Below are 25,279 nucleotides of genomic sequence, written 5' to 3' on the forward strand. Positions count from 1 at the left end.
GGCTGCAACAATGGGCTCAAGCATAGCAATGATTGTGAGGATGGCACAGGACCAGACACCATTTCGTTCTGTTGTACAGAGGGTGGCTATGAGTTGGAACCGACTCGACAGCACCTAATGACAACAAGAAGACTGGAGTCAGGTTCAGATTTTGGGTAAAAGACTCTCTAACTCTGCTCGTTTTGTTTGGAGCAAACCACTTCACTTGTGTGCACCTGGGACTATATGAGAGCAGAAGGAAGGCCCTTCCACCATTTACATAAAACCAGTTGCTGTCAAGTTGACCTGGCTCATGGCAATGCCACTGTGTGTCAGAGTAGAACTGTGCTCCATAGGGTTTTCAATGGCAGATTTTTCAGAAATAGATTGCCAGGTCTTTCAAGGCACCTCTGGGTGGACTCCGACCTCCAACTTCTTTGGTTAGAAGTCGAGTGTGTTAACCATTCGCACCACCCAGGGACTCCCCACTGTTTACATGGTGGTAGCAAAATGAAACCTACTGACCAAAATAAATAGCAGCCTTCCAACCAATTTTCAGGGATATTTCCCAGCTTTTCCTAGGGGCTTATTCTCCAGATGAGACCAGACTTCACTTTACTAGGAAAGATACAGGACCGGTAAGTATTCTTCTCAATTATACAACAATCATAAACATTAATAAACCTTCCTAAGTGGAAAATGGACACCAGGGAGTAATTATAAACTGAATGACTCGATTACTCTAAACATCCATGGAAGTAAATTTAATAAAGGCAGTCAAAACCTACTTCTCCTTGCGTTATAAATATTAGCCCTCATCATTATTATTACAGGATCATCCAGCCCTCAGAAACTATCACAGCCTAAAGTCCATACCACAAGCCACACTGTCAGGACAAGAAAATTGTCCCTACTGGAGGATCCTGAAAATGAAGGGGAACAGGGGGTCTGTGGAAGACTCTTGGAATGACCAGACCAGAGAACATGGGGAAGGGAAAAGCAGTTGGAACTCCATTCTGCAAGTCCAAAAGGTGGCAGATTCCCTGAAGCTGCTTCCTTGGCTCTGCAGCCATAGACCAGAGACCTCTGCTCTGTTAACCTCTGACCCCAGTTCCTTTCATGCCCCTCTGGAATATCCAGATGTTACCTCAGACCAAATTCCAAACCCAGCCAAGCTTCCCAGTGCCTCATGCCTCCTCAGCACACTTTAGCCTGGGTGACCCCAGTCACACCACAGGGGACCCAGAGGAGCACTAAAATAAGGAGCAGAGTGGAAAAAAATCTCAAAACCCCCAAGGAAGGGCTACCTATAAGATTGAAAATATGGTTACCGAGTGAAAGGGAAGCTCTATTTCTGACCTCTTGAATTATTTCATTAGGCAAATTCTGTCTTTAAACTTCACCGACGGTATTCAGTGTGCTTTCCTGTGGTTAGTCTGGGACAATGGCTATTAGCATGAAGGCTGCCCCAGTTATGTCAGATTCCCATCACACTCAAAACCGGTCTTAATGATAAAGGATAGATAAGAAACCCAAGTTTTTCCTTACTTTAAAACAGACAAGTCACAAACAGCACAAATGAGAAGTAAATGGAAAAGGTTTCAACTTTCTGTGGTAACTGTTTGCACTTCCCTTTAACTTTTACGATGTATTAGCCATAGAATGCTCTCTGTCTTAGTTATCCAGTGCTGCTATAACAGAAATACCACAAGCGGGTGGCTTTAACCAACAGAAATTTATTTTCTCACAATGTAGGAAGCTAAAAGTCCAAATTCAGGCTGCTGGCTGTAGCAGAAGGCTTTCTCTGCTGGCTGTGGGGGGAGGTCCTTACTCCTTGGCTCCTTGGTGATCTTCATGTGGCATGACATCTATCTTCCTCCATCGCTGCTTCTCTTGATTGCTTGCTTAATCTCTTTTATATCTCAAAAGAGATTGATTTAAAACACACCCTACGCTAATCCTGCCTCATTAACAAAACAAAGACAACCCAATCCCAAATGGGATTATAACTACAGGCATAAACCAAAATAAACCGAACCCATTGCTCTCCAGTCTATTCCGACTCATAGCGACCCTAAAGGACAGGGGAGAAATGCCCCACAGGGTTTCCAAGGGGGGCCTCGCTCGTGGATTGGAACTGCTGACCTTTTGGTTAGCAGCCTTAGTTCTTAACCATTACGCCAGCAGGGATCCTACAGAGGGTAGGATTTACAACGCCTATTTTTGGAGGACACAATTCAATCTGTAACGTCTCTTTAAAGAGAAGCGGAAGAGGAAAGCGCATAACCTTATCAAAAAATACAGCCAGCCATGCCCTTCCCTTCAGTTAGGCTTTTTAAAAGCCTCATAGAGGTATAATTATTCACCAGTTTCTATTCTGAAGTTGGTAATGACGAAAATAATAAATCTATTTCCCTTCCTTTGTGCTACAAATTCAGCGAACTACGGAAGAATGAAATATCCACCTCCGCAAAAGGCTGCTTAAAAATGTCATTTATAGAACTAATCCTAAAAAAAACATTTCAGCACCAACATCCAAGCTCCCAAGACTAAATTAACAATACGGCAAGAAACAGGCCCCAGGATACGAGGAGAAAGAGAATATTTTCCGCAGTCCTTAAGAGACCTATCCCCTCCCCCCCCAGGCTTTGGCAGTGGCTCCAGATGACACTTTCTATGCCACAAAAGGGGCTGCAACACTTCTCTAGAGAGTCACTTCTTTAGGGCCATTGGAGAGACAATAACGTCGGAAGAAGGGGCGATTGCAAGGTACACGCTTTACCCTTCCAGTTCTCCCCTTGGGAAAGAAGGCGTTCAGTGAGTAAAACGTACGAACCATTTAATTAATACCTTAGCTTTTAACTCACTTCTGGAATTATCTACAGTAACAGTCATTAAACTGCCTTTTAGATCCTGCTGCTCATTCAAAGTCTCCAGCCCTCCCCTCCCCGACTAGTTCAATGCTTTCATCCACTCTGAAGTGCTGAAGGACCTTCTTTCCCAGCAGACGCTTTTCAGAGAGGAGCGCCTTGCACTGGAGAGCTGGTTCCCACTGCTGATTAATTCTAACCTTGGCTGCAGTCCCCCACTGGACACAAAGCTGCTGGGACGAGAAACTGTATTAGCAAAATGCCTTAGGAAATAAGCTCCTCGATGGTATAAGCATGTAACAGAGTGAGGGAGGGTATTTTTAGTTGACACCTCCAGAAAAATACATGCCAGTTATATTAAAGTCACTGAACTGAAAAATGACAGTTAAGAATTAACCACCTACAGCGTTAAGTCTGAGAGTCCTGGAGCTTTTTCACTACTCTGTTCTATTAACTCTATTAGTGATGACTCTCTGGGTTTATTTGCACCTCTGAATGATGATTATACTGAAGAATTTAACAAGAGACTTGATAGCACTTTCCTCTTAGATATTGCCTGTTAATGTTACCGATGAACAATAGGTTATTTTCAGATATCTTTAGAAAGTTAGAGAAAGAAGTGTGACAGAAGGGAGTAAATCTCTGTCTGCTTATTCTATCTATATAAAATCTCAAAACACACACACGCTTTTATTCCCCTTCTCTGCTTCATTTATTCTTCTTGGCATTTACGCTAGCTAATATGTTATAAATTTTGCTTATTTGTCTTGTACCTCCTGGTTTAGAGTGGACGCTCTGTGAAAGCTTTTTAACTCCGCCAGTGCTATATCTCTGAGTCCAAAACAGTGATTAGCAGCATACAGTAGGTGCTCAATAAATATGCATTAGTACATTTTAAGCTTTACCATAAAGTTTCAGAAGATCAAAATATCTGGACCCTATGTTTTTTAGAACAATTATTGGAGAGGATAAACTGCAATGCTTAACATATTATAGGCACTGTTTAGATTGACTTGACACACAAATTATACAATGCTAAAAATACGGTTTTCACAAACTAAGGAAGTTGGTTTTACAGATAAATAAAAATCACTCTGATTCCATTTTGCGGCAATTTTTTTTTTTTTTTGGTACACATTTTTAGTTCTATCTTTACTTAGGAGCCCTGCTGGCACAACAGTTAAGCATTTGGCTGCTAAGTGAAAGGTTGGCGGTTGGAACCCACTCAGCCGTTTTGTGGGAGAAAGACTTGGGATGATCTTCCTAAAGATTACAGCCAAAAAAGCTCTAAGGCGCAGTTCTACTGTGTCACATGAGTCGCTACAAGCCGAAAATCAACTCGACGGCACCCAACAACAGTATCTTGATTTATGAAAAAAATTACTAAAAAATCTCATTTAACATATTAAAGACTAAGGAAATTTCTAAAATAACAAAGAGCAAATAAAAGTGGAGTTTGAATTCTGACGGGCTGGAAAATAAATTCCAGGGAGAGTTGTTGTTGTTAGTTGCCACTGAGTGGACAACCGACGTACATAATATGATACAGTAAACCTATAGGCAATTTGTTTTCTTATTATCTATTAGCAGATTATTTCTTTTTCAAAAATTTATTCTAGCATGTTGACTGACTCTGGATCCCTCATTAAAGTTTTTTTTAATATTTTCCTGGTGCCATTAAAGTAGTATCTGATCCAAATTCTCATCCATAGAATACATGTTCTTAAAATCGAGAATCCATTCAAGCATCGACCAAGCTCTCTAATTTTTTTGCCAGTTCAGCTTATCGTGTTACTTTCAGTTTAATCAACCGTAAGTATAAACCTGAAAAACAAACCAAAACAAAAAACTTAAATCCTAAAGAATATCTGCTACCTTCAAAAAAAAGAAGAGGTCCATTTTACACGTGAGAATTACTAGCTCACTAAGAAATGTACAGAAGAAACATCAACTTCTCACATTGTAATTGAAAGTTATATTCATCTAGAGAAGCCCTGGTAGCACAGTGGCTAAGCACTGGGCTGCTCACTAAAAGGTTGGCGGTTCAAAGCCACCAGCTGCTCCACAGGAGAAAGATGTGGCAGTCTGCTTCCATAAAGATTTACGGCCTTGGAAACTCTACGGGCCAGTTCTACTCCGTCCTGTATAGTCACTATGAATCGGATTCGACTCTACGGCAACAGGTTTTTCTTTTTTGGTTTACTCATCTACTACCACCAGTCTGTCAATTTGTCGAACTGTGGTGGCTTGTGTGTTGCTGTGATGCTAGAAGCTATGCCAATGGTATTTCAAATATTAGAAGGGTCACCCATGGTGGACAGGTTTCAGTGGAGCTTCCAGATTAAGACAGACTGGGAAGAAAGGTCTGGCAATCTACTCCTGAAAATTAGCCGATGAAAACCCAGTGGATCACAACAGACCACTGTCCAACTCACTTGCCTTGGACACATCATCAGGAGGGATCGATCAATCGCTAAAGGAGGACACCCTGTTTGGTGAAGCAGAGAGTCAGCGAGGGTGAGGGAGATCCTGGGTGAGACGGACTGTCACAACAGCCCCAACAATGGACACACACATGCCAAGGACGGTGAAGGTGACGCACAACTGGGCAGTGTTTCGTTCTGTTGTACGTAAGGTCACCATGAGTTAGAGTCAGCTCAGCAACAGTTACCTATCGACCTATACTCATCTATCCATAACATGATTCTTTTGGATCCTAAGATTATAGGGTTGTACTAATTTTCCTTTCTAGAAATAAAAGAAAAATGTCCCTATCTGTATAACAAGACCTAGTTATCACCCTTTATTCCATGACTACCAGAACATCAAGTACTCTCCCATATCAGTCCTATCAAGAGAAGTAGGTCTTGCAAACGGAACACTCCCAGGAATAATGGTCATTTTAACTTTGGATTTACTTCGTTTGTGTTTAAATAAGATTAACGCTTTCTACTAATTCATCTATGGAATGCCCACTGAATGCAGAGCAACGTATACATTTTGGAGAGCAGAAGAGATATAAAAACACACAAAAAATTGGTCCTTGCCTCAAAGAGTTTATGATTTAATCATATATAGGGTAAACATAAGCTATATTTAACACAAAACCAAGGGTTCAAACCTGTTAGGAAGAACTGAGTACATGCGTACATGTTGTAGTTAGTTGCCTTCAAGTTGATTCTGACTCATGGAGACCTGATATGTGCAGAATAGAACTGCTCCATTGGGTTTTCCAAGGCTGTGACTTTTTGGAAGCAGATTGCCAGGACTGTCTTCCCAGGTGCCTCTAGATGAGTTCCAACCACCAACCTTTTAGCTAGTAACCGAGCACTTAACCGTTTGCACCACAAAGGGACTCACCCAAAATGATCCAAGTGGAATTAAATTGAACTGAAACTAGTTTAAGTAACTGCATATATAAACAGATAACTAACAGAACTAAGGTTGTCTATTTTTAAAAGGTTAATTGTGTTTCCTTCTTTCCGTGAGGGAAAACTCTTGACTTCTGGGTAATCTTTGGCTCCTGAGTGTCTGGCTGTCACCCCCTGTCCTGGATTTACCATGAGCTTCTGTTGCTCTCCTGCTCTTGATGGTTTGCCTGAAATGAACCACCATTCCTTCCTGACTTCTATCTTCTGTGTACTTCCGGAGTCAACGAGCTCTGTGTCCCGCTCCAACATCTGCCTTGGTTTTCCTAGTCCACAATACAGAAATGCCCCCAGCCAGCAGGACATCTTGGAATAGTTATGCAGCAGACCTACTCAGAATCCCCACTCTCTCTCTTAAAAACTGACCCAGGTGTCCCGTGTGTAAGTTATAACGACACTAGGCTTGCAGGCAGTTGTGAACTATATGTGAATCTGCAGTGCATGACACATGACGAAACACATAATAAATTACGGTAACCTCATTATCCTAAAACACTTCCTCTGGAGGCTTGGCTTCAGAAAAATAAGAAAAGTCGCACAAAATCTCCAAATCCCTCCAAGTCTTACTGTAGTAAAAACCAGTGGAAATACTTCAGGAGCTCTAACACACAGTTAAGTGCTAGAATGATTACTAAAAGACTGACGGCTGGAGTCCACCCAGAGGCACCTCAGAAGAAAGACCTGGCGGTCTACTTCTGAAGAAATAGCCATTGAAAACCCTATGGAGCACAGTTCTCTGACACACATGGGGTCCCCATAAGTCAGGGCCATCTGGACGGCAGCTAACAACGACAACAATAAACATATATGAAGAGATATGTAAGTATTAGGTGTGGGCAAGAATATATGATTTAAGGTCAAGATAATCCAAATTATACCTTACATACAATAGAGTCTTACAGTCAAGGAACCCAACAATTAATATAAATGATTTCCTGTGGACACAAGCCTAAAGTATCACTGGGGCCAAAGTGTGGCAGAGATTGCTCTTTGTCCCTCTATGTTTATTCTCCACTTCTTTATTTTTGTATAACCAAAACCAGTTGCCCTCATCTAAAAGACATCTACTGGTCTCATCACGTTCACAGCAAAGGAGAATGAAGAAAATCAAAGACACAAGGAAAATATTAGTCCACAAGACTAAGAGACCACATGAACTGCAGCCTCCACCACCCTGAGCCCAGAAGAACTAGATGGTGCCCGGCTACCACCACTGACCTCTCTGACAGGGATCATAATCGAGGGTCTTAAACAGGACAGAAGAAAAACGTAGAACAAAATTTAAATTCACAGAAAAAGACCAGACTCACTGGTCTGAGACTGGAGGAACCCCCGAGACTTTGGTCCCCGGACACCTTGCTAACTCAGAACTGAAGCCATTCCTGAAGTCCACCTTTCAGCCAAAGAATAGACAGGCCCGTAAAACAAACAATAACACACCTGGGGAACATGCTTCTCAGTTCAGTCAAGTATACGAGACCCAATGGGCAACATCTGCCCGAAAACAAAGACAAGAAGGCAGGAAAGGACAGGAAAACTAGACGAATGGACACGGAGCACCCAGGATGGAAAAGGAAAAAGGGGAAGTGCTGACACATTGCAGGGATTGCAACCAATGTCACAAAACAATTTGTGTATAAAAGTTTTGCATGAAAAACTAGTTTGCGCTGTAAACTTTCACCTAAGTCACAATTTAAAAACAAAAAAGTTCCCCTCGAGTCAAGTCCGACTCATGGCGACCCCATGCGTGTCAGAAGAGAGCTGTGTTTCGTACGGTTTTCAACGGTTGTTTTTTTTTTCCCCCAAAAGTAGATCACCAGGCCGTTCTTCCAAGGTGCCTCTGCGTGGACTCAAATTGCCAGCCTTTCAGTTGGCAGCCTAGCGCATCCTCCATTTGCACCACCAAGGGACTCCTTATTTTAGTATAAAACTCCCCCCATTTCCGGGGAGTACGCGGCTGCCCAGCTAGATGGTACACTTCCCAGTCTCCCCTGTAGCTGGTCTGGCCACTACTACCCAGGAAGTGGGGCACTGGTAAGTCAGTTTCAACCATATGGATAAGAACAACACCCTAGTGTACTGGTTCCCAACGTCTTCCACACAATGGAATCACCAGGAGAAAATTTATAAAATGATCATTCCTGGCTCTCATCCCTTTAGACTCTGATTTAATTGATCCTAGGGGGTAGGGGATAGTGGGGAGCTCTGGTGGCTCAGTGGTTAAGAGCTCGGCTGCTAACCAAAAGTTCGGCAGTTTGAATCCACCAGCCTCTCCTTGGAAACCCTATGGGGCAGTTCTACTCTGTCCTACAGGATCGCTATGAGTCGGAATCGACTCAACGGCAACCAAAGGGTTTGGTTTTGGTATCTTTATGAGATAGTGGAGGAGTCCCTGGGTAGTGCAAATTGTTAATACAGTTGGCTACTAACTAAAACATTAGAGGTTTGAGTCTACCCAGAGATGCCTCAGAAGAAAGGCCTGGTGATTTAATTCCAAAAATTGGCCGTTGAAAACCCTATGGAGAACAGATCTCAAAAAACAAAATGGGGCGGGGGAGTAGGTGGGTGAAGGGAGATGATGGAGCAATGAGATAGAAGGAATGAGGGTCCTAGTGGCACAGTGGTTAAGCACTCTGCAGGAGAAAGATGTGGGAGTCTGCTCCTGTAAAGATATACAGCCTTGGAAATCCTACAGGCAGTTCTACTATAGGGTCGCTATGAGTGGGAATCAACTCCACAGCAATGACTTTTTCTTTTTTTTTAATGAGCTGATGGAGCTAAGCTGCTTACTCCCCTGGAACACCAATGGGCAACAGTATCCAAAAATTAAATGGTCAGAGCTCCCAAAAAGGATGGAAACAAGGCCAGGTTGATTACACGTGGCTTTCGTATTAGAAACGATCCTGTTTAAACTACTGTTATTTGATCTCTGCTGAAGCAGCTGTATCCTAACAAATACCCAGAATAAACAAAAAATTCTGGCCTTCAGAAGAAAGATATGTAAGTATAGGCAATAAAATAAAATACTATTCTTCATAAAGAAAACACTAAAGTGTACTAATAGCAGGAAAACAGTACAGTTTTAGAATAATCTGGGGAAATTATGGCAGAGCTAGAGAAGATTCATTTAAAAAACAATTAAAAATAAATTAAAAATATTAAGAGTATTCAGTTTGACAAGACAATGGCAGAAAAATACACTAAAGTTTTCCAATTCACTAATAATTGATACAAGTCAATGAAAACCTGGCATCAAAATATGCAATCTCAAAAAAATGATTTTATGACTGAGTTAAATAAATGCTGATTTATCTTATGGGCCCATTTTAGACAGGAAGACAGGATACAGTTTAGGCTGCTTTAATAAACAAACGGTCTCCCATTCTGTTGCGCCGTCATCCTCAACACGTGGGTTCCCTCTCGTGATCAAAAATGTCTGCCCCGTTACCTACCATCACATCCTCATATCAGCCAGCCAGAAGGGAAGACAAAAGAGACTACACACTCCTTCATTATAAGAGCACACCTTAGAAGCTACCCATGCTACTTCTGCTCATATCACGCAGCCCAGAACCTATTCGTATGCCCACACTTGACTGCGAGAGATGCTGGAGGATGTAGTCTTAAGCTGGGAAATCAGGTACCAAGCTAAAACTTTTATCATTATAGAAGAAAGGGATATTGAATGCTGAGGGCAATTAGAAGTGTCTGCCACAGGTCTCATTATTAAGAAGTACAAGAAAAACTGAAATAACATTGTATCTAAAATATTCAAAATAAATCTAATAAAATATTTTCTATTTTACATATTCTAAAACATTTGTATTTATGTTTTATTATAGAAATAAAAGAATATTTTATACAAAATATATTTAAGTTAAAGTTTAACATGACAAACATATACAACGTAGAAATACAGTGTAAAATCCCTCTTCCCCCACAATTTCACCTACGGGAATAACGAATTATTAAAGTAATCTTGGTGTATGTGGGTATAAGACTAACATTTAGGTGATTTAGTAAAGTATAATGCCTTTCCATAGATCTTCCCCTAGTGCTAACTATCAGCAATGAAACTTTGGAACGGGAGGAGTCATTTCTGGAATCCCAAAATTTCTCTCTTCGGGACAATAGTCTCAAATAAGAAAAGGCTAGCACTCCAAGGGAGCAAGAAACAGGCTAAGTTGATGCATTACAAGGCATCAGAGGAAATCATCAGCCTTTCTTGCACCATCACAGAGAATGTGTGACCGTCTATGAAGTCTCTCCTATCAGTAAGAAGACAACTTAAATAAATAATAAAAATAGCTAAAGCAGCAAAGGAAAGCCAGACAAAGCTATCAGTCCTTTCTTGCCTCTCTCAGAGAAGCCAAGTTTTAAAAATAATAAAAATATTTACCCATCCTAATGCCATATTTTCCTATAAAACCCAGCGAATATTCTTCTATTAGGATTCTAAATTTAACAAGCTGGAGTCATTTCTTAAGTATTATACAATTCAACCTTCTGAAATGAAAGACTTGCTTTCCTTTTAATGGAAAATATGTATTTCACGTTAATGGAAGAACACAATGTCCCTGGATTAGACAGCCTCAACAAAATAGTCTCCTTTTTTGTACTCTATGCTTAGCTATATGGTAAGGCTAGAATACAACAAATTTTTTTAAAGCATCAAAGTCTGAAATCATACATACTAACTAGAAGTGTTTAAAAATCATAATCTCAACTCAACTTGTATCACATATCTTAAAATTAGAATATGTAACTATTGAGAAAATGCAAAAAGAAAACAGAAAAAAAATGGCAGTCTCAGGATTTGTATGCGTATACTTAACACCATGGGAGAAGTCCCTGCATGGCACAAATGGTTAAGCGCTTGGCTACTAGCCAAAAAGTTGGAGGTTCCAACTCACCCAGAGGTGCCATGGAAGACAGCCCTAGTCATCTATTACTGAACGTCAGAGCCTTGAAAACCCTCTGGAGAGGTTCTGCTTTGTTTGTACACATGGGGTCGCCAGCCATGAGTCAGATCCAGCGGTTGGCAACTAACAACAATACCATGGGAAAAGCGATCCAACCACACTTTTAAACAAGGAAACATTTACTAAGGGATTTTTTTCCTGAGTTTTTTATTGTTTGAGGCTATTATAACGTTGTATATCAAAGAAGATTCTGATTTTAATTTATCTAGTATGATTTAATAAGTTGAGAAGAATAATAAAAATCTGTTATGAAAAGAAAATATTACACATAAAATATTTGAAGAATTAATATAAACAAAATCAACTATTTTAGGTCAAACTGACAGTACTCAAAACACAGAAATAATTATATTTGGTAAAATATTCTAGATACACAAAAGACTGTTAAAAGTAAGTAATCACTGAGAAAAAAATGTAATCACCCAAAAAGTTATCAGATAAATCAATGTTTCTTAATATTGTATAAATGATTGATGTGTGCATTAAATGTAAAATAGCAGTTCTACAGAATTTGTGTCATGGTTTAAAAAATGATTATGTCATTATTTCCCAGATTCAAACCTAGTTACAATCGATGTAATACATCAGGAATGGTTACTTCTTTACTTTGCCTTCTAAATCTACATGTTGCATTTAAGAAAGTAACATTTAAAAGAATAATCATTTTCAGTGAACATTATAAAAATTGTACATACAACCTCAGATGTTGACGTTCAGTGCTCTTTACTATCCATGAAAGTGTATGTTCCAAATCTTTATTACTCTCTGTAGGTTACCTCACTCAGCAAAAACAAACAACAAAAACTTTGCAAAAAGAAAATAAGAGTTCAACTTCACAGAGAAGTAAAGGCAATCAGGTAGAAGCCTCCCACCTCCTTCCCCTCTAAATGGCAGTGGCCCTTCCCTCCCTCCCAGAGGAAGGCCAACTCTCCTTGGCTCCAAGGTCAATCCCTCCCCTGCCTTCCTGAAGGCCCCTCTAGCCTCCTCAGGACCTTTCTTGATCTATTAGACCCTCTCTTAAGCAATCCAGTGTCCCTGGGTGGCACAAACAGCTAAGCACTCGAATAACAGAAAACTTGGCAGTTTGAACTCACCCAGAGGCACCTCGGAAGAAAGGCCTGGCAATCTGCTTCCAAAAGATTACAACCTCGAAAATCCTATGAAGGACAGTTCTACTCTGCAACACATGGGGGTTGTCATGAGTCAGAATCAACTTGACGGCAACTGATTTGGGGTTTTTTTGGTTTGTTTGTTTGGTTGGTTTTTTAAGTAATCCGGGCTTGGAAGAGAAAGAGGTCAGGCTAGGTGAATATCAAATAGGCTTCAGCAAGTGCCGGGGTCAGCCCTTGAGGTAGGAGAGACAGAAGAGAAGGACACAAACTTAGAGTCTGGAGAGAAACGAAGGAGAAGCACTTACACCTATCATGACTTTGCCTACAGAAACTCATCTGAATTTCGGGTCAGTCCTGTGAGATATTATTGAATACATTCTTCAGATATGAAACTGAGAGTCTTAGTTATCTAGTGCTGCTATAACAAAACACCACAAATGGATGGCTTTAAGAAACAGAAATTTATTCTCTCAGAGTCTAGGAGGTTAGAAGTCCGAATTCAGGGCGCCAGCTCCAGGGAAAGGCTTTCTCTCTCTGTCAGTTCTGGGGGAAGGTCTTTGTCATCAATCATCCCCTGATCTAGAGGCTTCTCAGCACTGGGACCCTGGGTCCAAAGGATGTGCTCTGCTCCCAGCGCTTCTTTCTTGGTGGCATGAGGTCCCTCTTGCTGCTGCTGCCTTCTCTCTTCGGTATCTCAAACGAGATTGACTCAAGATACAACCTAAACCTGTAGATTGAGTCCTGCCTCATTAACATAATTGCCTCTAATCCTACCTCATTAACATCACAGAGGTTAGGATTTACAACAGATAGAAAAATCACATCAAATCACAAAACAGTGGGCAAGCCCGGAATACTGGGAATCATGGTCTAGCCAATTTGACACACATTTTGAGGGGACACAATTTAATCCATAACACTGATGCAGGAAGAAGTTATGTAATTTTCCCAAAGGTACACAGGCCTTTAACCCAGATGATCAGATTCCCTCAGCCCAAGACTCCCTAAACTCTGTACCGTGCACTTTACCACACTACCCAGGGAGGGTGGCAGAGCCCTGATGCGTGTTCAGGGGAGGCACAAAGGCTGCCCCAGCGAGTTCCAAAAGCTGTAGACAAAGGAATACGCACAAAGGAAAACGCACAAAAGAGGGCTTGCTCATTCCTAGCCTGCAATGACGTTTTGCTGTGGGTGTGTTCTGTGGCTGGATGGCTCAGTGAATTTTGCCAAATGCCTCCTGTCCCCCAGCACCAGGGGGACACTTGCCATGGTTTTACCTGCAGAAGCCATTTGGTTTCTGCCATGCTCTGTTTCAGCTGCTTTAGTTCCCTTTTTATTATCTTCCGCTTGGCTATACTTGTCTTCCTTAAACATCCTTGGACAAAAGCATTCCCTGAAGTTACTAACCTATTTCTCTCCTTGTATTTACCACCGACTGATTTAGAAGATAATCCTGGATCCTTTATTCCCTGTCCTTGAGCACAGAGAATCTGACCCAGCTGGAGCTAGACTCACAAGGACACATCCACTGGGCCCTGACGTATAAAGACAATAGCTAGGACAGTCTTGGAAAACATCTTTTAGGGAACCCTTCACATAAGCAAATCATAAACACAGCACAAAAGACCCTCATAATTTCCACTCTTAGTTTTTTTTGTTAGCATTTAGTGAATAATAAGATTTGTTCGACCAATGAAGACCCTCCTGACTGTCCTTACTGAAACCTGTATCAATGATTATTAAGAAAGACGATTTAAAATGTAGAATCATGCTGATTTAGCAGTTTTTAGCCAATCGGTGAAAAGGTGAAGCTTTCAATGATTTTACCCATTTGTGATGTTACTGTACATTGATGATTCTGTAACATTCCTCAGACTTGGGCAGACATTAGCTCTGGCAGCATGCTTGTCCATGTTCCAGTTTTGCCTCTTTGAATATATGCCAAATAAAACTTTTCTTTTTGCTGTACTTAACTTTGGGATGTTTCTACCCTAGAACACAACCAACACCCATCTGTCAGTTTGTTGTACTGTGGTAGTTTGCATGTTGCTATGATGCTGGAAGCTATGCCACCAGTATTTCAAATACCAGCAGGGTCACCCGTGGTGGACAGGTTTCAGTGGAGCTTCCAGACTAAGACAGACTAGGAAGAAAGGCCTGGCAATCTATTTCCAAAAATTAGCCAATGAAAACCCTATGGATCACAACAGACTACTGTCCAATACAGTGCTGGAAGATGAGCTCCCTAACTTGAAAGGCACTCAAAATACACAGTGGTCACAAGGGACTTGGGCATACTAACGATCGTGAAGATGCCACAGGACAGGACAACATTTCCTTCTGCTGTACGTGGGGTCTCCATGAGTCAGAGCCGACTCAACATCAATTTACCACCAAACTCCTTGAAAGAGTTTCTCCATTGGTCTCCACCAGCTCAGCTTCCGTTCATGCCTCATCTCATTGCTCCAGTCCAGTTTCTGCTCACACACACTGCTGAAGCAAAAGCGCCAATGTCTCTCTAACTGCCAAGTGCCGTGGCCTCTTCAGTCTCTACCTTATCTACTTCTCTAAAGTTCTGATACTTTAAATAGACCTTTCCTATGGAAATCATATCCTTCCTTGGCTTCCAAGGCATCTCTCATCCTTGGCTTGCTCTCTCAACTTTCAGGGCTCACTCAGAGTCACCTGTGCACCCCACTCTTCCTCTTACCTTTAATAGTGGCTCTCCAATCTCAAGCCCTTGGTTTACACGTTCGCTTCTTCCTCTAATTGCTCTTCTTGGGCCCTCTCATCCACCTTATGGCTTCAACATATAAGTTAATTTCTAGATTTCTAACTTTTGCCCCAAATTCTTTCTTAAATCCCACATTCCTATCTTCAAAATTCACAGCAGAATATGCGGCTCAGTGTGTCCAAAACCAAATTCACTTTCCTCCACCTCACAATGCTGTCGTGCCCCTTGCATTTCATTTCTCAGTTAATCACACTACCCATTTACTCTTCAAAACTGGAGACCAGAGTACCTACCATCCTTTGTTCTCCACTCTACTTAAACCTCCACTTCTGAGTAAACACAAAATTCTCATAATTGTTGGGTTTGTGTATGTTTTTCTTTGGTTTGGCTTGGATTGGGGTTTTTGTTTGTTTGTTTACCTTTTCCATTGCTTCTACCTTAGACCGGACATTCCACATTTCTTTCTTGGACAAATACAAGAAACTCCTAATGGGTAACCCAGACTCCAGTCTTTGTTCCTCAACCCTGCTGACAGAATTCTCTTGCTAAAAAACAAATTTAGTCTGAATACATACTATTCTTACGTTAATGTCACAGTATTACAATAAGGTATAATTATGCAGATGAATCTGTAAGACTAAAGACACATCTCTAGGTGTAGTGAGTGGGCTCTAGCTATGATAAATACACCAAAAATCAGAGTTAAGAAAGAACCCATTTAATTCACGGTGTATTCACCACAAGAGTCAAAATGTCCTGAAGGTAGCTTCCTGATGCTGTCCTTCATGTATATTCAGGCTAATGACCAGAAAGAAAAAAAAAAATCAAGGCAAGTCACCCCAGGAGTAGTGCCCAGCCAGGGAGATAGAAAGGGTTTAGGGTAAAAATAGGGCACATTGGAAGGATCAGAAACCTGTATTACACACACTAGACTGGGTTTATGTTTCCTGTAGTTTCTATAATTTCTGGCCTGTGCTCTCCCTTAATCCATTGGCATCAACTCGATTCTCACTCATAACGCCCCTACAGGACAGAGCAGCTGCCCCACAGGGTTTCCAACGCTATAATCTTTATGGAAGCAGACTGCCACATCTTTCTCCAGCAGGTGGGTTCGAACCACCGACCTTTTCAGTTAACAGCCAAGCACTTAACCACTGCACCACCAGGGCTCCTTGTGCTCTCCCTTAGTAAATATGATGACTTTTTGAAGGTGATCATCTTCCCCAGATAAAGAGGAACAGAGAAAGGGCTTCTCTCTATGTGTGTTTAGATTACTGAAGAAGCAGTGTATGCTGAGGACCAGTCAGATGGTGGAAGCGGTAAGCGCAGAGAAGCAATCCCAAGGAGAAACTGAGACACAAAGATTCAGAGACTGCTGGCCTGGCAACTTCTTCACTTGGAAAACTCCCTTCCCAAGGCCAACCTTGGAGGTTCTCAGACTTGTCTATTATCATCAAGGGAACAAGTATACCCTCACAATTGATTCCCCATTGCCTACAGTTAAAGTCAGAAGGGACTCCCCCCTCAAAATGGACTACACTTACCTCTCTAGTTTCAGCTCCTATCAGTACCCAAAAAGTACACGGAACTTTTTATCTCTGGCCACAAAGAATGCTCTGTCACCCCAGCATGTCAGATTTGGCCATAGCTAGGTGACACCACACGTGCTGCTCTTCCTAGATGGAAAATTCCCTTCCAGCACCTTCCTGTTCATCCTTCAGGAGCCAGCCCTGTCACCTCTTCCCCAGACTTCCCTTGGCCTTTCCCCAGAATGGGGGAGTCCCTAGATTCCCCCAGGCCACTTTGCCTATTACTCTATTGTGGCATCTCCCACATTGTATTGTGATTATTTGAGTACATTTCTCCATTTCTCTCTCCTCCACCAAGTTATTAGCTTATAATGGATAAGACCATGTCTTGTATCTCTGTGGGTCCCCAGTGCCTAGCGTAAGCCTCACGCATTGCTTTTTTAATCAGTTAATCGTTGCCTGAAAGAGATCGTGACTGAACGAGGGGTTTTCAGATTCATTCAAACTCTGCTTTGTTCTGTTTGCCTGTTTGTTTCTTTTACTTGAGCACCTGCTGTTTACTAAGCGCTGTGTTTAAGCCAAGAAAAGTGTACACAGGAACTAAATGCACATTTACTGCTTTGGGGGAGTTTGCCATCTAAATAAGTGGCTTTTGAAACTGCCTTAGCAAAAACACTCATCAGTAAAGGTGGCGCTGTGTCCGGAGAAGCCGGAGTGGAGAGCCTGAAGCCGTAACGACTCAACCTCCCCCTCTCTGTCCAACCAAACCAAACTCACTGCCATCAAGTCGATTCGGACTCATAGCGACCCTACAGGACAGAGCAGAACTGCCCCATAGGGTTTCCAAGGCTCCAATCTTTACGGGGGCAGACTGCCACACCTTCCTCCGGCGGCTGGTGGGCTCAAACTGACGACCTTCCAGTTAGCAGCCGAGCACTTAACCACTGCGCAACCAGGTCTCCCATTCATCCCCTGTGAACGCCCTGAAATCAAACCACAGAACCCTGGAGCTCCAGGGAAGATAGTTTGAGAGACACTATTCTCACCTATTCTACCAAAAAAAAAAAACCCATTGCTGTTGAGTCAATTCTGACTCATAGCCACCCTACAGGACAGAGTAGAACCACCCCATTTGGCTTCCAAGGAGTGGATTCAAACTGCCACCCTTTGGTTAGCAGCCGTAGCTCTTAACCACTATGCCACCAGGGTTCTGCAGGGGAAGCTAATAAACACACATGCATTAAGTCAAATCAGATAATGAATATGCAATTGCTTTGTGTAAATCGCAAAGCACCATACTATGGCTGTTAGCAGAACATAAAGTGTTTTCACTGTGTTCAAGTCAACGGAACAGAACGCATTTAATGACAGTCAGAGGAGGGAACAAGAGCATTTCATTCACCAGGAGGCCATGGGAAGGTTTGAGCTGACAGAAGGAAGATGCATGGGAAAGAAGCAACCCTCAGAGACATATAAAAAGGGTAGAGTAGAATATAACAGACATGAAAATGATATCCTCATGATGTCCAACCTGCAGCTCTTGATAACAACTGCAGCATCGAAGGAAATGGCAGTAAACAGTTAAGGGCCCTCCTAGGACCCAGACACTGTGCAGAAGCCAAAGCACAGTGCCTCATCCTCACAGTGCCCCTGAGAAATGCCCCTGTTTCCCCATTTTACAGATAAGGAAAATGCAGCTTGAAAAGTTTAGGAATGCATCAACAGATTCATAGTAAAGGAGACACAGGAGTCAAGTGCCAGGGTACCTGAGGCCAAAGGCTGGCCAGGCAGCAAGTTTCAAAATCCTTTCTAAGCTCAAAGCCTTGTTCTTAATGTGCCGACAGTGTGGGGTGACCTCCACTGTGATTTGCCACGAACACCCTAGTTCGCGTCTCTTTCACAGTGTAATTATTGGGAGCACCCCCTTTCACTGTTAGACGTGTCCCTGTTTAGACAATAAATTATACTGTCATCTTACCTTCATGCCACTTGCCCACTGTAAAACCTGTCTGCCCAGGACCAGCGACCTAATTTGTGGGGGACCCTTGTTTAAAGAGCGGGGAAGGTGCTATTAAAGATACTAAGACGTAAGGCACTTTTCTTTCATGTATCTCCTCTGCTCAGGCACGTGTTTCACTGTCCAGTTGGACCGCACTTGCGAAACACAAGTTCAACGAAAACATCAATAAGACTTTCAAGAGGGTGATGTTGTTCTTGTGTGCCCTGGAGTCGATTCCAACTCATTGCGACCCTACGTGACAGAGTAGAACTGCCCCATAGGGTTTCCTAGGCTGTAATCCTCACGGAAGCAGATTGCCAGGTCTTTTCTCCCGCGGAGCGGCTAGTGGGTTCGAACTACCGTCTTTTCAGTTGTCCACCAGGGCTTGATAGCGGAGCATTAAACGAAACATGGGCCCTTCTGAGCGTGAGGTCCTGTGTAACTGCCCAGGACCCAAACCCGTGAAGCCATCTGCGTGTGTGTTCTTTCCGGTCCAGTCAAGTGAGACTATAAACCATCATGACCTTGGCAGGCTGTGTGACTGAGCAGCCAGCAGGAAACAGGTTGCAACCTACTATTGAGCAGACTTTGGATATTAAATACTGGATATTAGTTCCATACAATCATTATTTTGAAGAAATGTTTTACAGTATTTTTAATGAAGAAAAAAAAAATTCGTTTTCCAAGCAAAACAAGAACATAAATCCAAGCGAATTAGGTCACTCTCTACCATTTTATCTTTACGACATAAAAAAATTAATCTAAATAACGTAACCTATCCATGATCTAAAATGAAAATATAGAATACGGTGAAATAATAGTGCTACAAAGTTTTTAATACCTCAATGCCCAATTTAAAAAATTTTTTTTTGTTTTAAATGTACGTTAAAAAAAAAAAAGCCATTGCCGTAGAGTCGATTCCGACTCATGAAGACCTCACGTGTTACAGAATAGAACTGCTCCATAGGGCTTCCTTGGCTATAATCTTCCACGGTACTGCTCGCTAGTAGGTTTGAACCGCCAACCTTTAGGTTAGTGGTTGAGTGCAAACAGTTTGCGCCACCCAGGGACCTTAAATGCAGGTACTAAAATGTTTTGGTACATGAGTTTATACGTACCTAAGCAAAACTTACAAAACTTCCACTATCTATATACACCAAATGGAAGAAAAAAAGATTCTGAATTTTGAAGATGATTGAGAAACTGTCCTTAAAAATGAGGTGAAGGGATAGAGAATGGATCAATTCATTAATTCACCGATTCACTGAGGAAGTCTTTACTGAGTACCTACTATGTCAGAAGCACTGCATGGCACTCTGGGGAAACACAGATGAGTAAAATATGCCCCTGCCCTCAAGGAGCTTACTTCCTCATAGAATGAGGTAAAGATAAATACATGTATCGCTGACTTTGGTAGAATAGATACAAAGCAGGAGCCTGGGTGGTGTGCAAGTGGTTTGCGACAGGCTGCTAACATAAGGTTGGCTGTTCAAACCCACTCAGCTACTCCACAGAAGAAAGGTCTGGCGAACTGTTCCCGCAAAGGTTACAGCCACAAAAACCCTACAGAGCACATTTCTACTATGTAACACACGGGGTTGCCATGAGTCAGGGGTCAACTCCACAGAAGCTAACGACAACAAGTACAAGGCTGGGAGAGCCTTAGCCCGGGGAGGGGGAGGGAGGAGAAGGGGGCCAGTTCATCAAAGGGCTCATGAAGGACTGAGCTGAGCCTTGAAAGCCCAGTAGAAGTTCACCATGTAGCTAAGGCCCTCAAGAAGCAAAGGCAGGCCTGAGAAAGCACGGCAGATAACGGGCACGGAGAGCCACTCTAAATGACTGCGGCCAGTTTAAAAGACAGAAGCTTTGTTCACACTACAAGTTTGTGTCTGGGTGGCAAAGAGAAGATGCATACAGCTAGGTCGTGTGGAAAAGAGGGAAAAGACAGTGTTCGTAGATTATCTCAAACAGGGATCTAGGCGGTTTGGGGAAGGTGCTCACTTCCTAAAAGGCCAGAGTTGGAACTGAGAAGAGAAGAATCAGAAGAGAGATCTTAGTGATAAAAGTTTTCCCCTCAGGTCATATAATCTTTTATTCAAGGGAAATAATACCATTTTGTTTGCTTAGTTGTGGGCCTGTAAGTAAAAATATGTTCTTGGTAGAACTAAAATACGTTTTCTATCTCTTCTTCCTCTTCCTAATAAAGATAGGCGTTACCCTTCATTCATGCTAATGGCTTGAAGCAATCACATCTAAAACAATGACTAATCTAACAAATATTTAAATTTGACTTAGGGCTGCACTATCAGTTTTTTGTAAACAATTCACCATTCAATTTACTTAATACTTGCTAAGGGTAATTTTGGGGGGCCCTGGTAGCATAGTGGTTAAGGAGTTCAACTGCTAACCAAAAGGTCGGCAGTTCGAATCCACCAGCCGCTCCTTGGAAAACCTATGGGGCGGTTCCACTCTGTCCTGTAGGGTCGCTCTGTGTCAGAACCGACTCGACCACAATGCGTAAGGGTAATTTTTAAAAACAACTTTTTAAAGTTATTGTTTGTCTCAATTCCTGATCATTCCCTTAGGACAGATTCCTAGATTGACTACATCAACTGAAAGTGGCCAGGTGAAACCACACAAGGATTAACTGTTGCTATAAATAATATCCAAAAAAGAAAATCTAATAATGTATTATAAATAGATTTTAGGCTTTGAATGGTTATAGGACCAAAAAGAAGCCAGGGTAAACGTTTGCTTAAGAGTGACACTCATGCCAATCTTCGTGCATTTGCGTGTGTGTGTGTGAAAATATAGGTACACAAATAATGGACAAGGAAGAAGTGGAAAGAGTCATTAACTCAGTACTATGAGAAGACTAAAATCATAAAATGCTGATCTACTTGGAGAAAGGGAAAAACATTTTATACCTCTCACAATTTCTTAACCTAACTCTTTACATAATAATAACAAACTTCCAATTTAATAATTGTTAACATTAAAGGAAAAACTGATATTTTTAAAAAAGGTCAACAAATCGGTTTTTAAGGTCGATTAGGACAGCTATTTCTATAAATTAGCCCTCTGTGTGGTACTTTTATCATAAGCCTCCAGAAAGGAGTATCTAATATTATTTTAAAATGACTCTGATTCTTCAAAAGTCAAAGGACTCTGTTATCAACAAAGTTTCATGAAATTCAAATTATGGAACTATGAAAAGACAAATCTTAGAAACATACTTTTTTGACAGTCATTGCTACAAGGATGTGTACAACAATTCTACATATCACTAATTCCCAGTATACTCTTAAATATTCAGACACTGCCAAAGAATGTGGCCCTGTAGGCTCAACTATATTGATTTTAATTTGAGAAGTCAACCAAGAAGCCAACGTGAGCATCTTACGTTACTTGAGACATTGTTCATTTTCCTTCTTGCCATAGCCAGGAAGTGAATTTCCTCTATCATGATAAGCAGAAAGATTACAGACTTCAGAAAACTGAGCGGGAAGTTTGGCATTTTAAACATTTCCCTTCAGACCAGGGGGAATGGAATGGGCGCTGGAAGCAGAAGAAAGTTGGTGTAAAAAGGCGTAAAGGCTAAATAAAGCTCATTCTTTGTAGGATGCTCTCGCCTGGCATACAGGCGGGCGCAGGAGCCAATCCCCACATTCTTTGTCCTTTCAGCAGTGAATAGCGAGAATTCAGCTTTGGAGTGATGTCTCAGAAGTTTCTTTCACTCAATTTTGCCCCTCCTGGCCCTAAAATGAATAAAACATTTCCAGAAACTCAAGCTTAAAACTTTTAAGTAAGTTTCTGCCCAGTCCCAAGCAATCTTGAAGTTGTTTGACAAGAGCTTTATTACACCACTCTCACAGGTTTAGTGGTAACAGGGCACCCACAAACAGAGGAGAGGGCATATTTAAGCCAGGGGGAAGGAGACTTTTAGGACGGGGTGAGCGGCACATGTGGCTTTAATATCCAACAGCTGCTAGAGATCACAACACCGCTGCTCTTTCTGTACCGTCCCCCCACCCCGAATCCTGTTTCAAAGAGTATTATAGTGAAAGGGACTTCACTGCCTTGTAATCTGAATAAGGAACTCAAGCTCCAGTAGAGTCAAGGAATTTTTTTTAACTAAATGTACCTGTATGTAGCTGACTGGATCTTTAACCACTTAAAACTTAACATAAGGGTTCCGGGGTTACACAATGCATTTGAGAGACCAGGGCGGAAGGGAAGAAGAGTGAGGACCGACGGTGCAGCCAGGATTCCAGGGGCTGACCAGTGCTTTCTCCCGTTTGAGCTAACTTTTCAAACCCGAACTCTCCAAGGCCCTGGCAGCCCAGTGCGTCTCCGGACATTAAATCCGCGCGGGGGTAAATGCGCCTGCGGGCACCGCGTCCGCGCGTGGATTCCGGTGCCCGGACGCCCCAACCTGTCGCCCGGTCCCCGCGCACACAATGCCGCGCGCGCTTTCCGCAGCCTCTCCGGCACCCGCACCCCGCGGTCCCCCTGCGTCCCGCGAGGGGACACTCACCGACACCAAGAACTCCAGCGTGCCCACGTAGTCCCGCTCGGTCTTCTGGAGCTCGCTGAGCACGCACACGCGCAGGCGAAGCTGTTTCTCCAGGTCCTTGGCGCTCTCCTCGCTCATGGTGGGCAGCGGGGCGCGGGGCTGGCGGCCCTGCTGCGCGCTCGGCCGCCTGGCCGTGGCTGCCCCGGCCCCGGGGTCGCGAGAAAGAGAAGTTGCTGCCTCCGCAAAGTCCAAGGAGGGACGGGCGACTTCACAAGCCCGGGAGAAGCTGGGGCGGGGGAAGAGGAGGGGGCTCGGGCTCTGCACAGGCGGCCACGGGGAGAGGGGGCTCCGGGCCCCGACCTTCGCGCCCGGCCCCGCGGCCCCAGCCTCACACGGCCCGGGCTGGAGAGGAGGCGGCTCCGGCAGCCACAGCGGTGACTTGGACATTAATCAAATGCTTTGTATCCATGTGACTCCGACCTTTTACCCTTCGCCAAATCTCAGGAAAAAGGAAGCACAACTCTGGGGAAGTGTTGCGTGCCAGCTAACTAAACACACGCAGACGGACATGCACACACACACAGAATCAGCACTTGAGATGGAACTCATTGGAGGTTCCCAAATCTAGGAGGAACCCTGGTGGCGCAATGGTTAAGCGCTCTTCTGCTGAGAGGTCGGTGGTTGGAACCCATCAGCAGCTTGCTCTTACAGAGAAAGATGGATCAGTCTGCTTCGTAAAGACTTAGAGCCTTGGAAATCCTATGGAGCAGTTCTGCTCTGTCCTATAGAGTGGCTATATGTTGGCACCAACTCGAAGGCGACAGGTTTGGTGTTTGATTTAAACCTAGGAGAACACACTCCCTTCAGAATGCTCCGAGGCACAGCCCGAAGGCTGCTCCTGAGACTCCCGCCTATTGTTTAGTTACAATGTTTTGTACAAATCCTGAAAGCAAAGAAACAAGTCCCCACGGTTACATAACTAGACGGGAAGGAAAACAACCCCGGTATTTACCCTCCTCTCTTTGAAAAGAAACACGGTGATTTTGGGCTTTATTCAGGCGCAGAACAGGTTTGCTTTTAAATCTTCCCCCCGCCCCCCCCCAACTGCGAATATTTCACGGAGCAGACAACCTTCTTTCTGCCTTTGGAAAGTAAATTAGCATAATAAATGTAGACACTTTGGGAAAGTGACAGCCCGGCCCATACAATAAACTTCTGATACAATAAACATCACCACTGAGCTGTGAGACAATTTGGAGGGAAACAATTTGCATGTCTATTACTTTTTTTCAACAGCAAGATGGTGTGTAAATTCAACTAGAGGCAAGGATATTTGAGTCAGTTTTGTTTCTAACAGTTGCTGTAATTTAAGAAAGTGTCCTTAATTTGAAAAGATAAAGCTGCTATGGAATATTCGTCAAATGATGGGGGTACATAGATAAATATATGTATATGTGATGCATATGTAAACACACACATGCATATGCATATCATATTGTTGTTAGGTGCCAGTTGAGTCAGTTTTGACATATAGATAGATATACACATACACACACATATATATGTACATAATATATATGCTAAGATTTATTTTTTTCTAGGATTTAAGAACAGAGAAACAGAGTGTGTCCTGATTATAATGTTTATGTTTATCATCTTTTTCTACACTTGGAAACAGAATCAGGACCTCAAAAGTACTGAATATTTCCAATCAATTTAAAAAGCAAAGAAAACAAACCTTACATATTTTTGTCTTGATATTATCCACATATATTAGAGCATTTTTTTTCTTACTTAGAACAACTTTAAACAGCCCACAAATGATTTCATTTAAATAAACTGAATAGTGAATACTTTGGATGCAAGAACGTGGCCTGTTAATTTATTCCAATGGTTGAAAACATTAGCAAAACTCCAAAAAATAAAGATGCTTTTCACATTATTTACATCAAAATAATTATCGGTTTTCCAGATGATGCCTTTTCAGAGCATGTTTTCTGATGAATAACTACTCATCGGCAAGGAGACAGAGGAACTGTACTTTTTTTGTTACGTTAAGGACACAGTTTTTTAATGATGTATGATGAACTCATAGACAAGATGCAACTTTTCCCCTTTAAATGCTACCTA

The 25,279-nt window shown here is 42.4% G+C and overlaps 1 protein-coding gene across 1 annotated transcript in view; it reads right to left on the reverse strand.

Annotated features, from left to right (window-relative positions):
- PREX2 (phosphatidylinositol-3,4,5-trisphosphate dependent Rac exchange factor 2) overlaps nt 1-23,287 on the reverse strand; it is a 324,079-nt gene extending 300,792 nt beyond the window's left edge. Inside the window, exon 1 of the mRNA XM_012554436.1 lies at nt 23,171-23,287. Within this exon, the coding sequence (XP_012409890.1) occupies nt 23,171-23,287 (117 nt within the window). The remainder of the gene's footprint in view (nt 1-23,170) is intronic.
- Nucleotides 23,288-25,279: the final 1,992 nt, after the last annotated feature.

The sequence above is a fragment of the Trichechus manatus genome, unplaced genomic scaffold (genome assembly GCF_000243295.1).
Source record: "Trichechus manatus latirostris isolate Lorelei unplaced genomic scaffold, TriManLat1.0 scaffold00018, whole genome shotgun sequence".
In the NCBI taxonomy this organism is placed as follows: domain Eukaryota; kingdom Metazoa; phylum Chordata; class Mammalia; order Sirenia; family Trichechidae; genus Trichechus; species Trichechus manatus.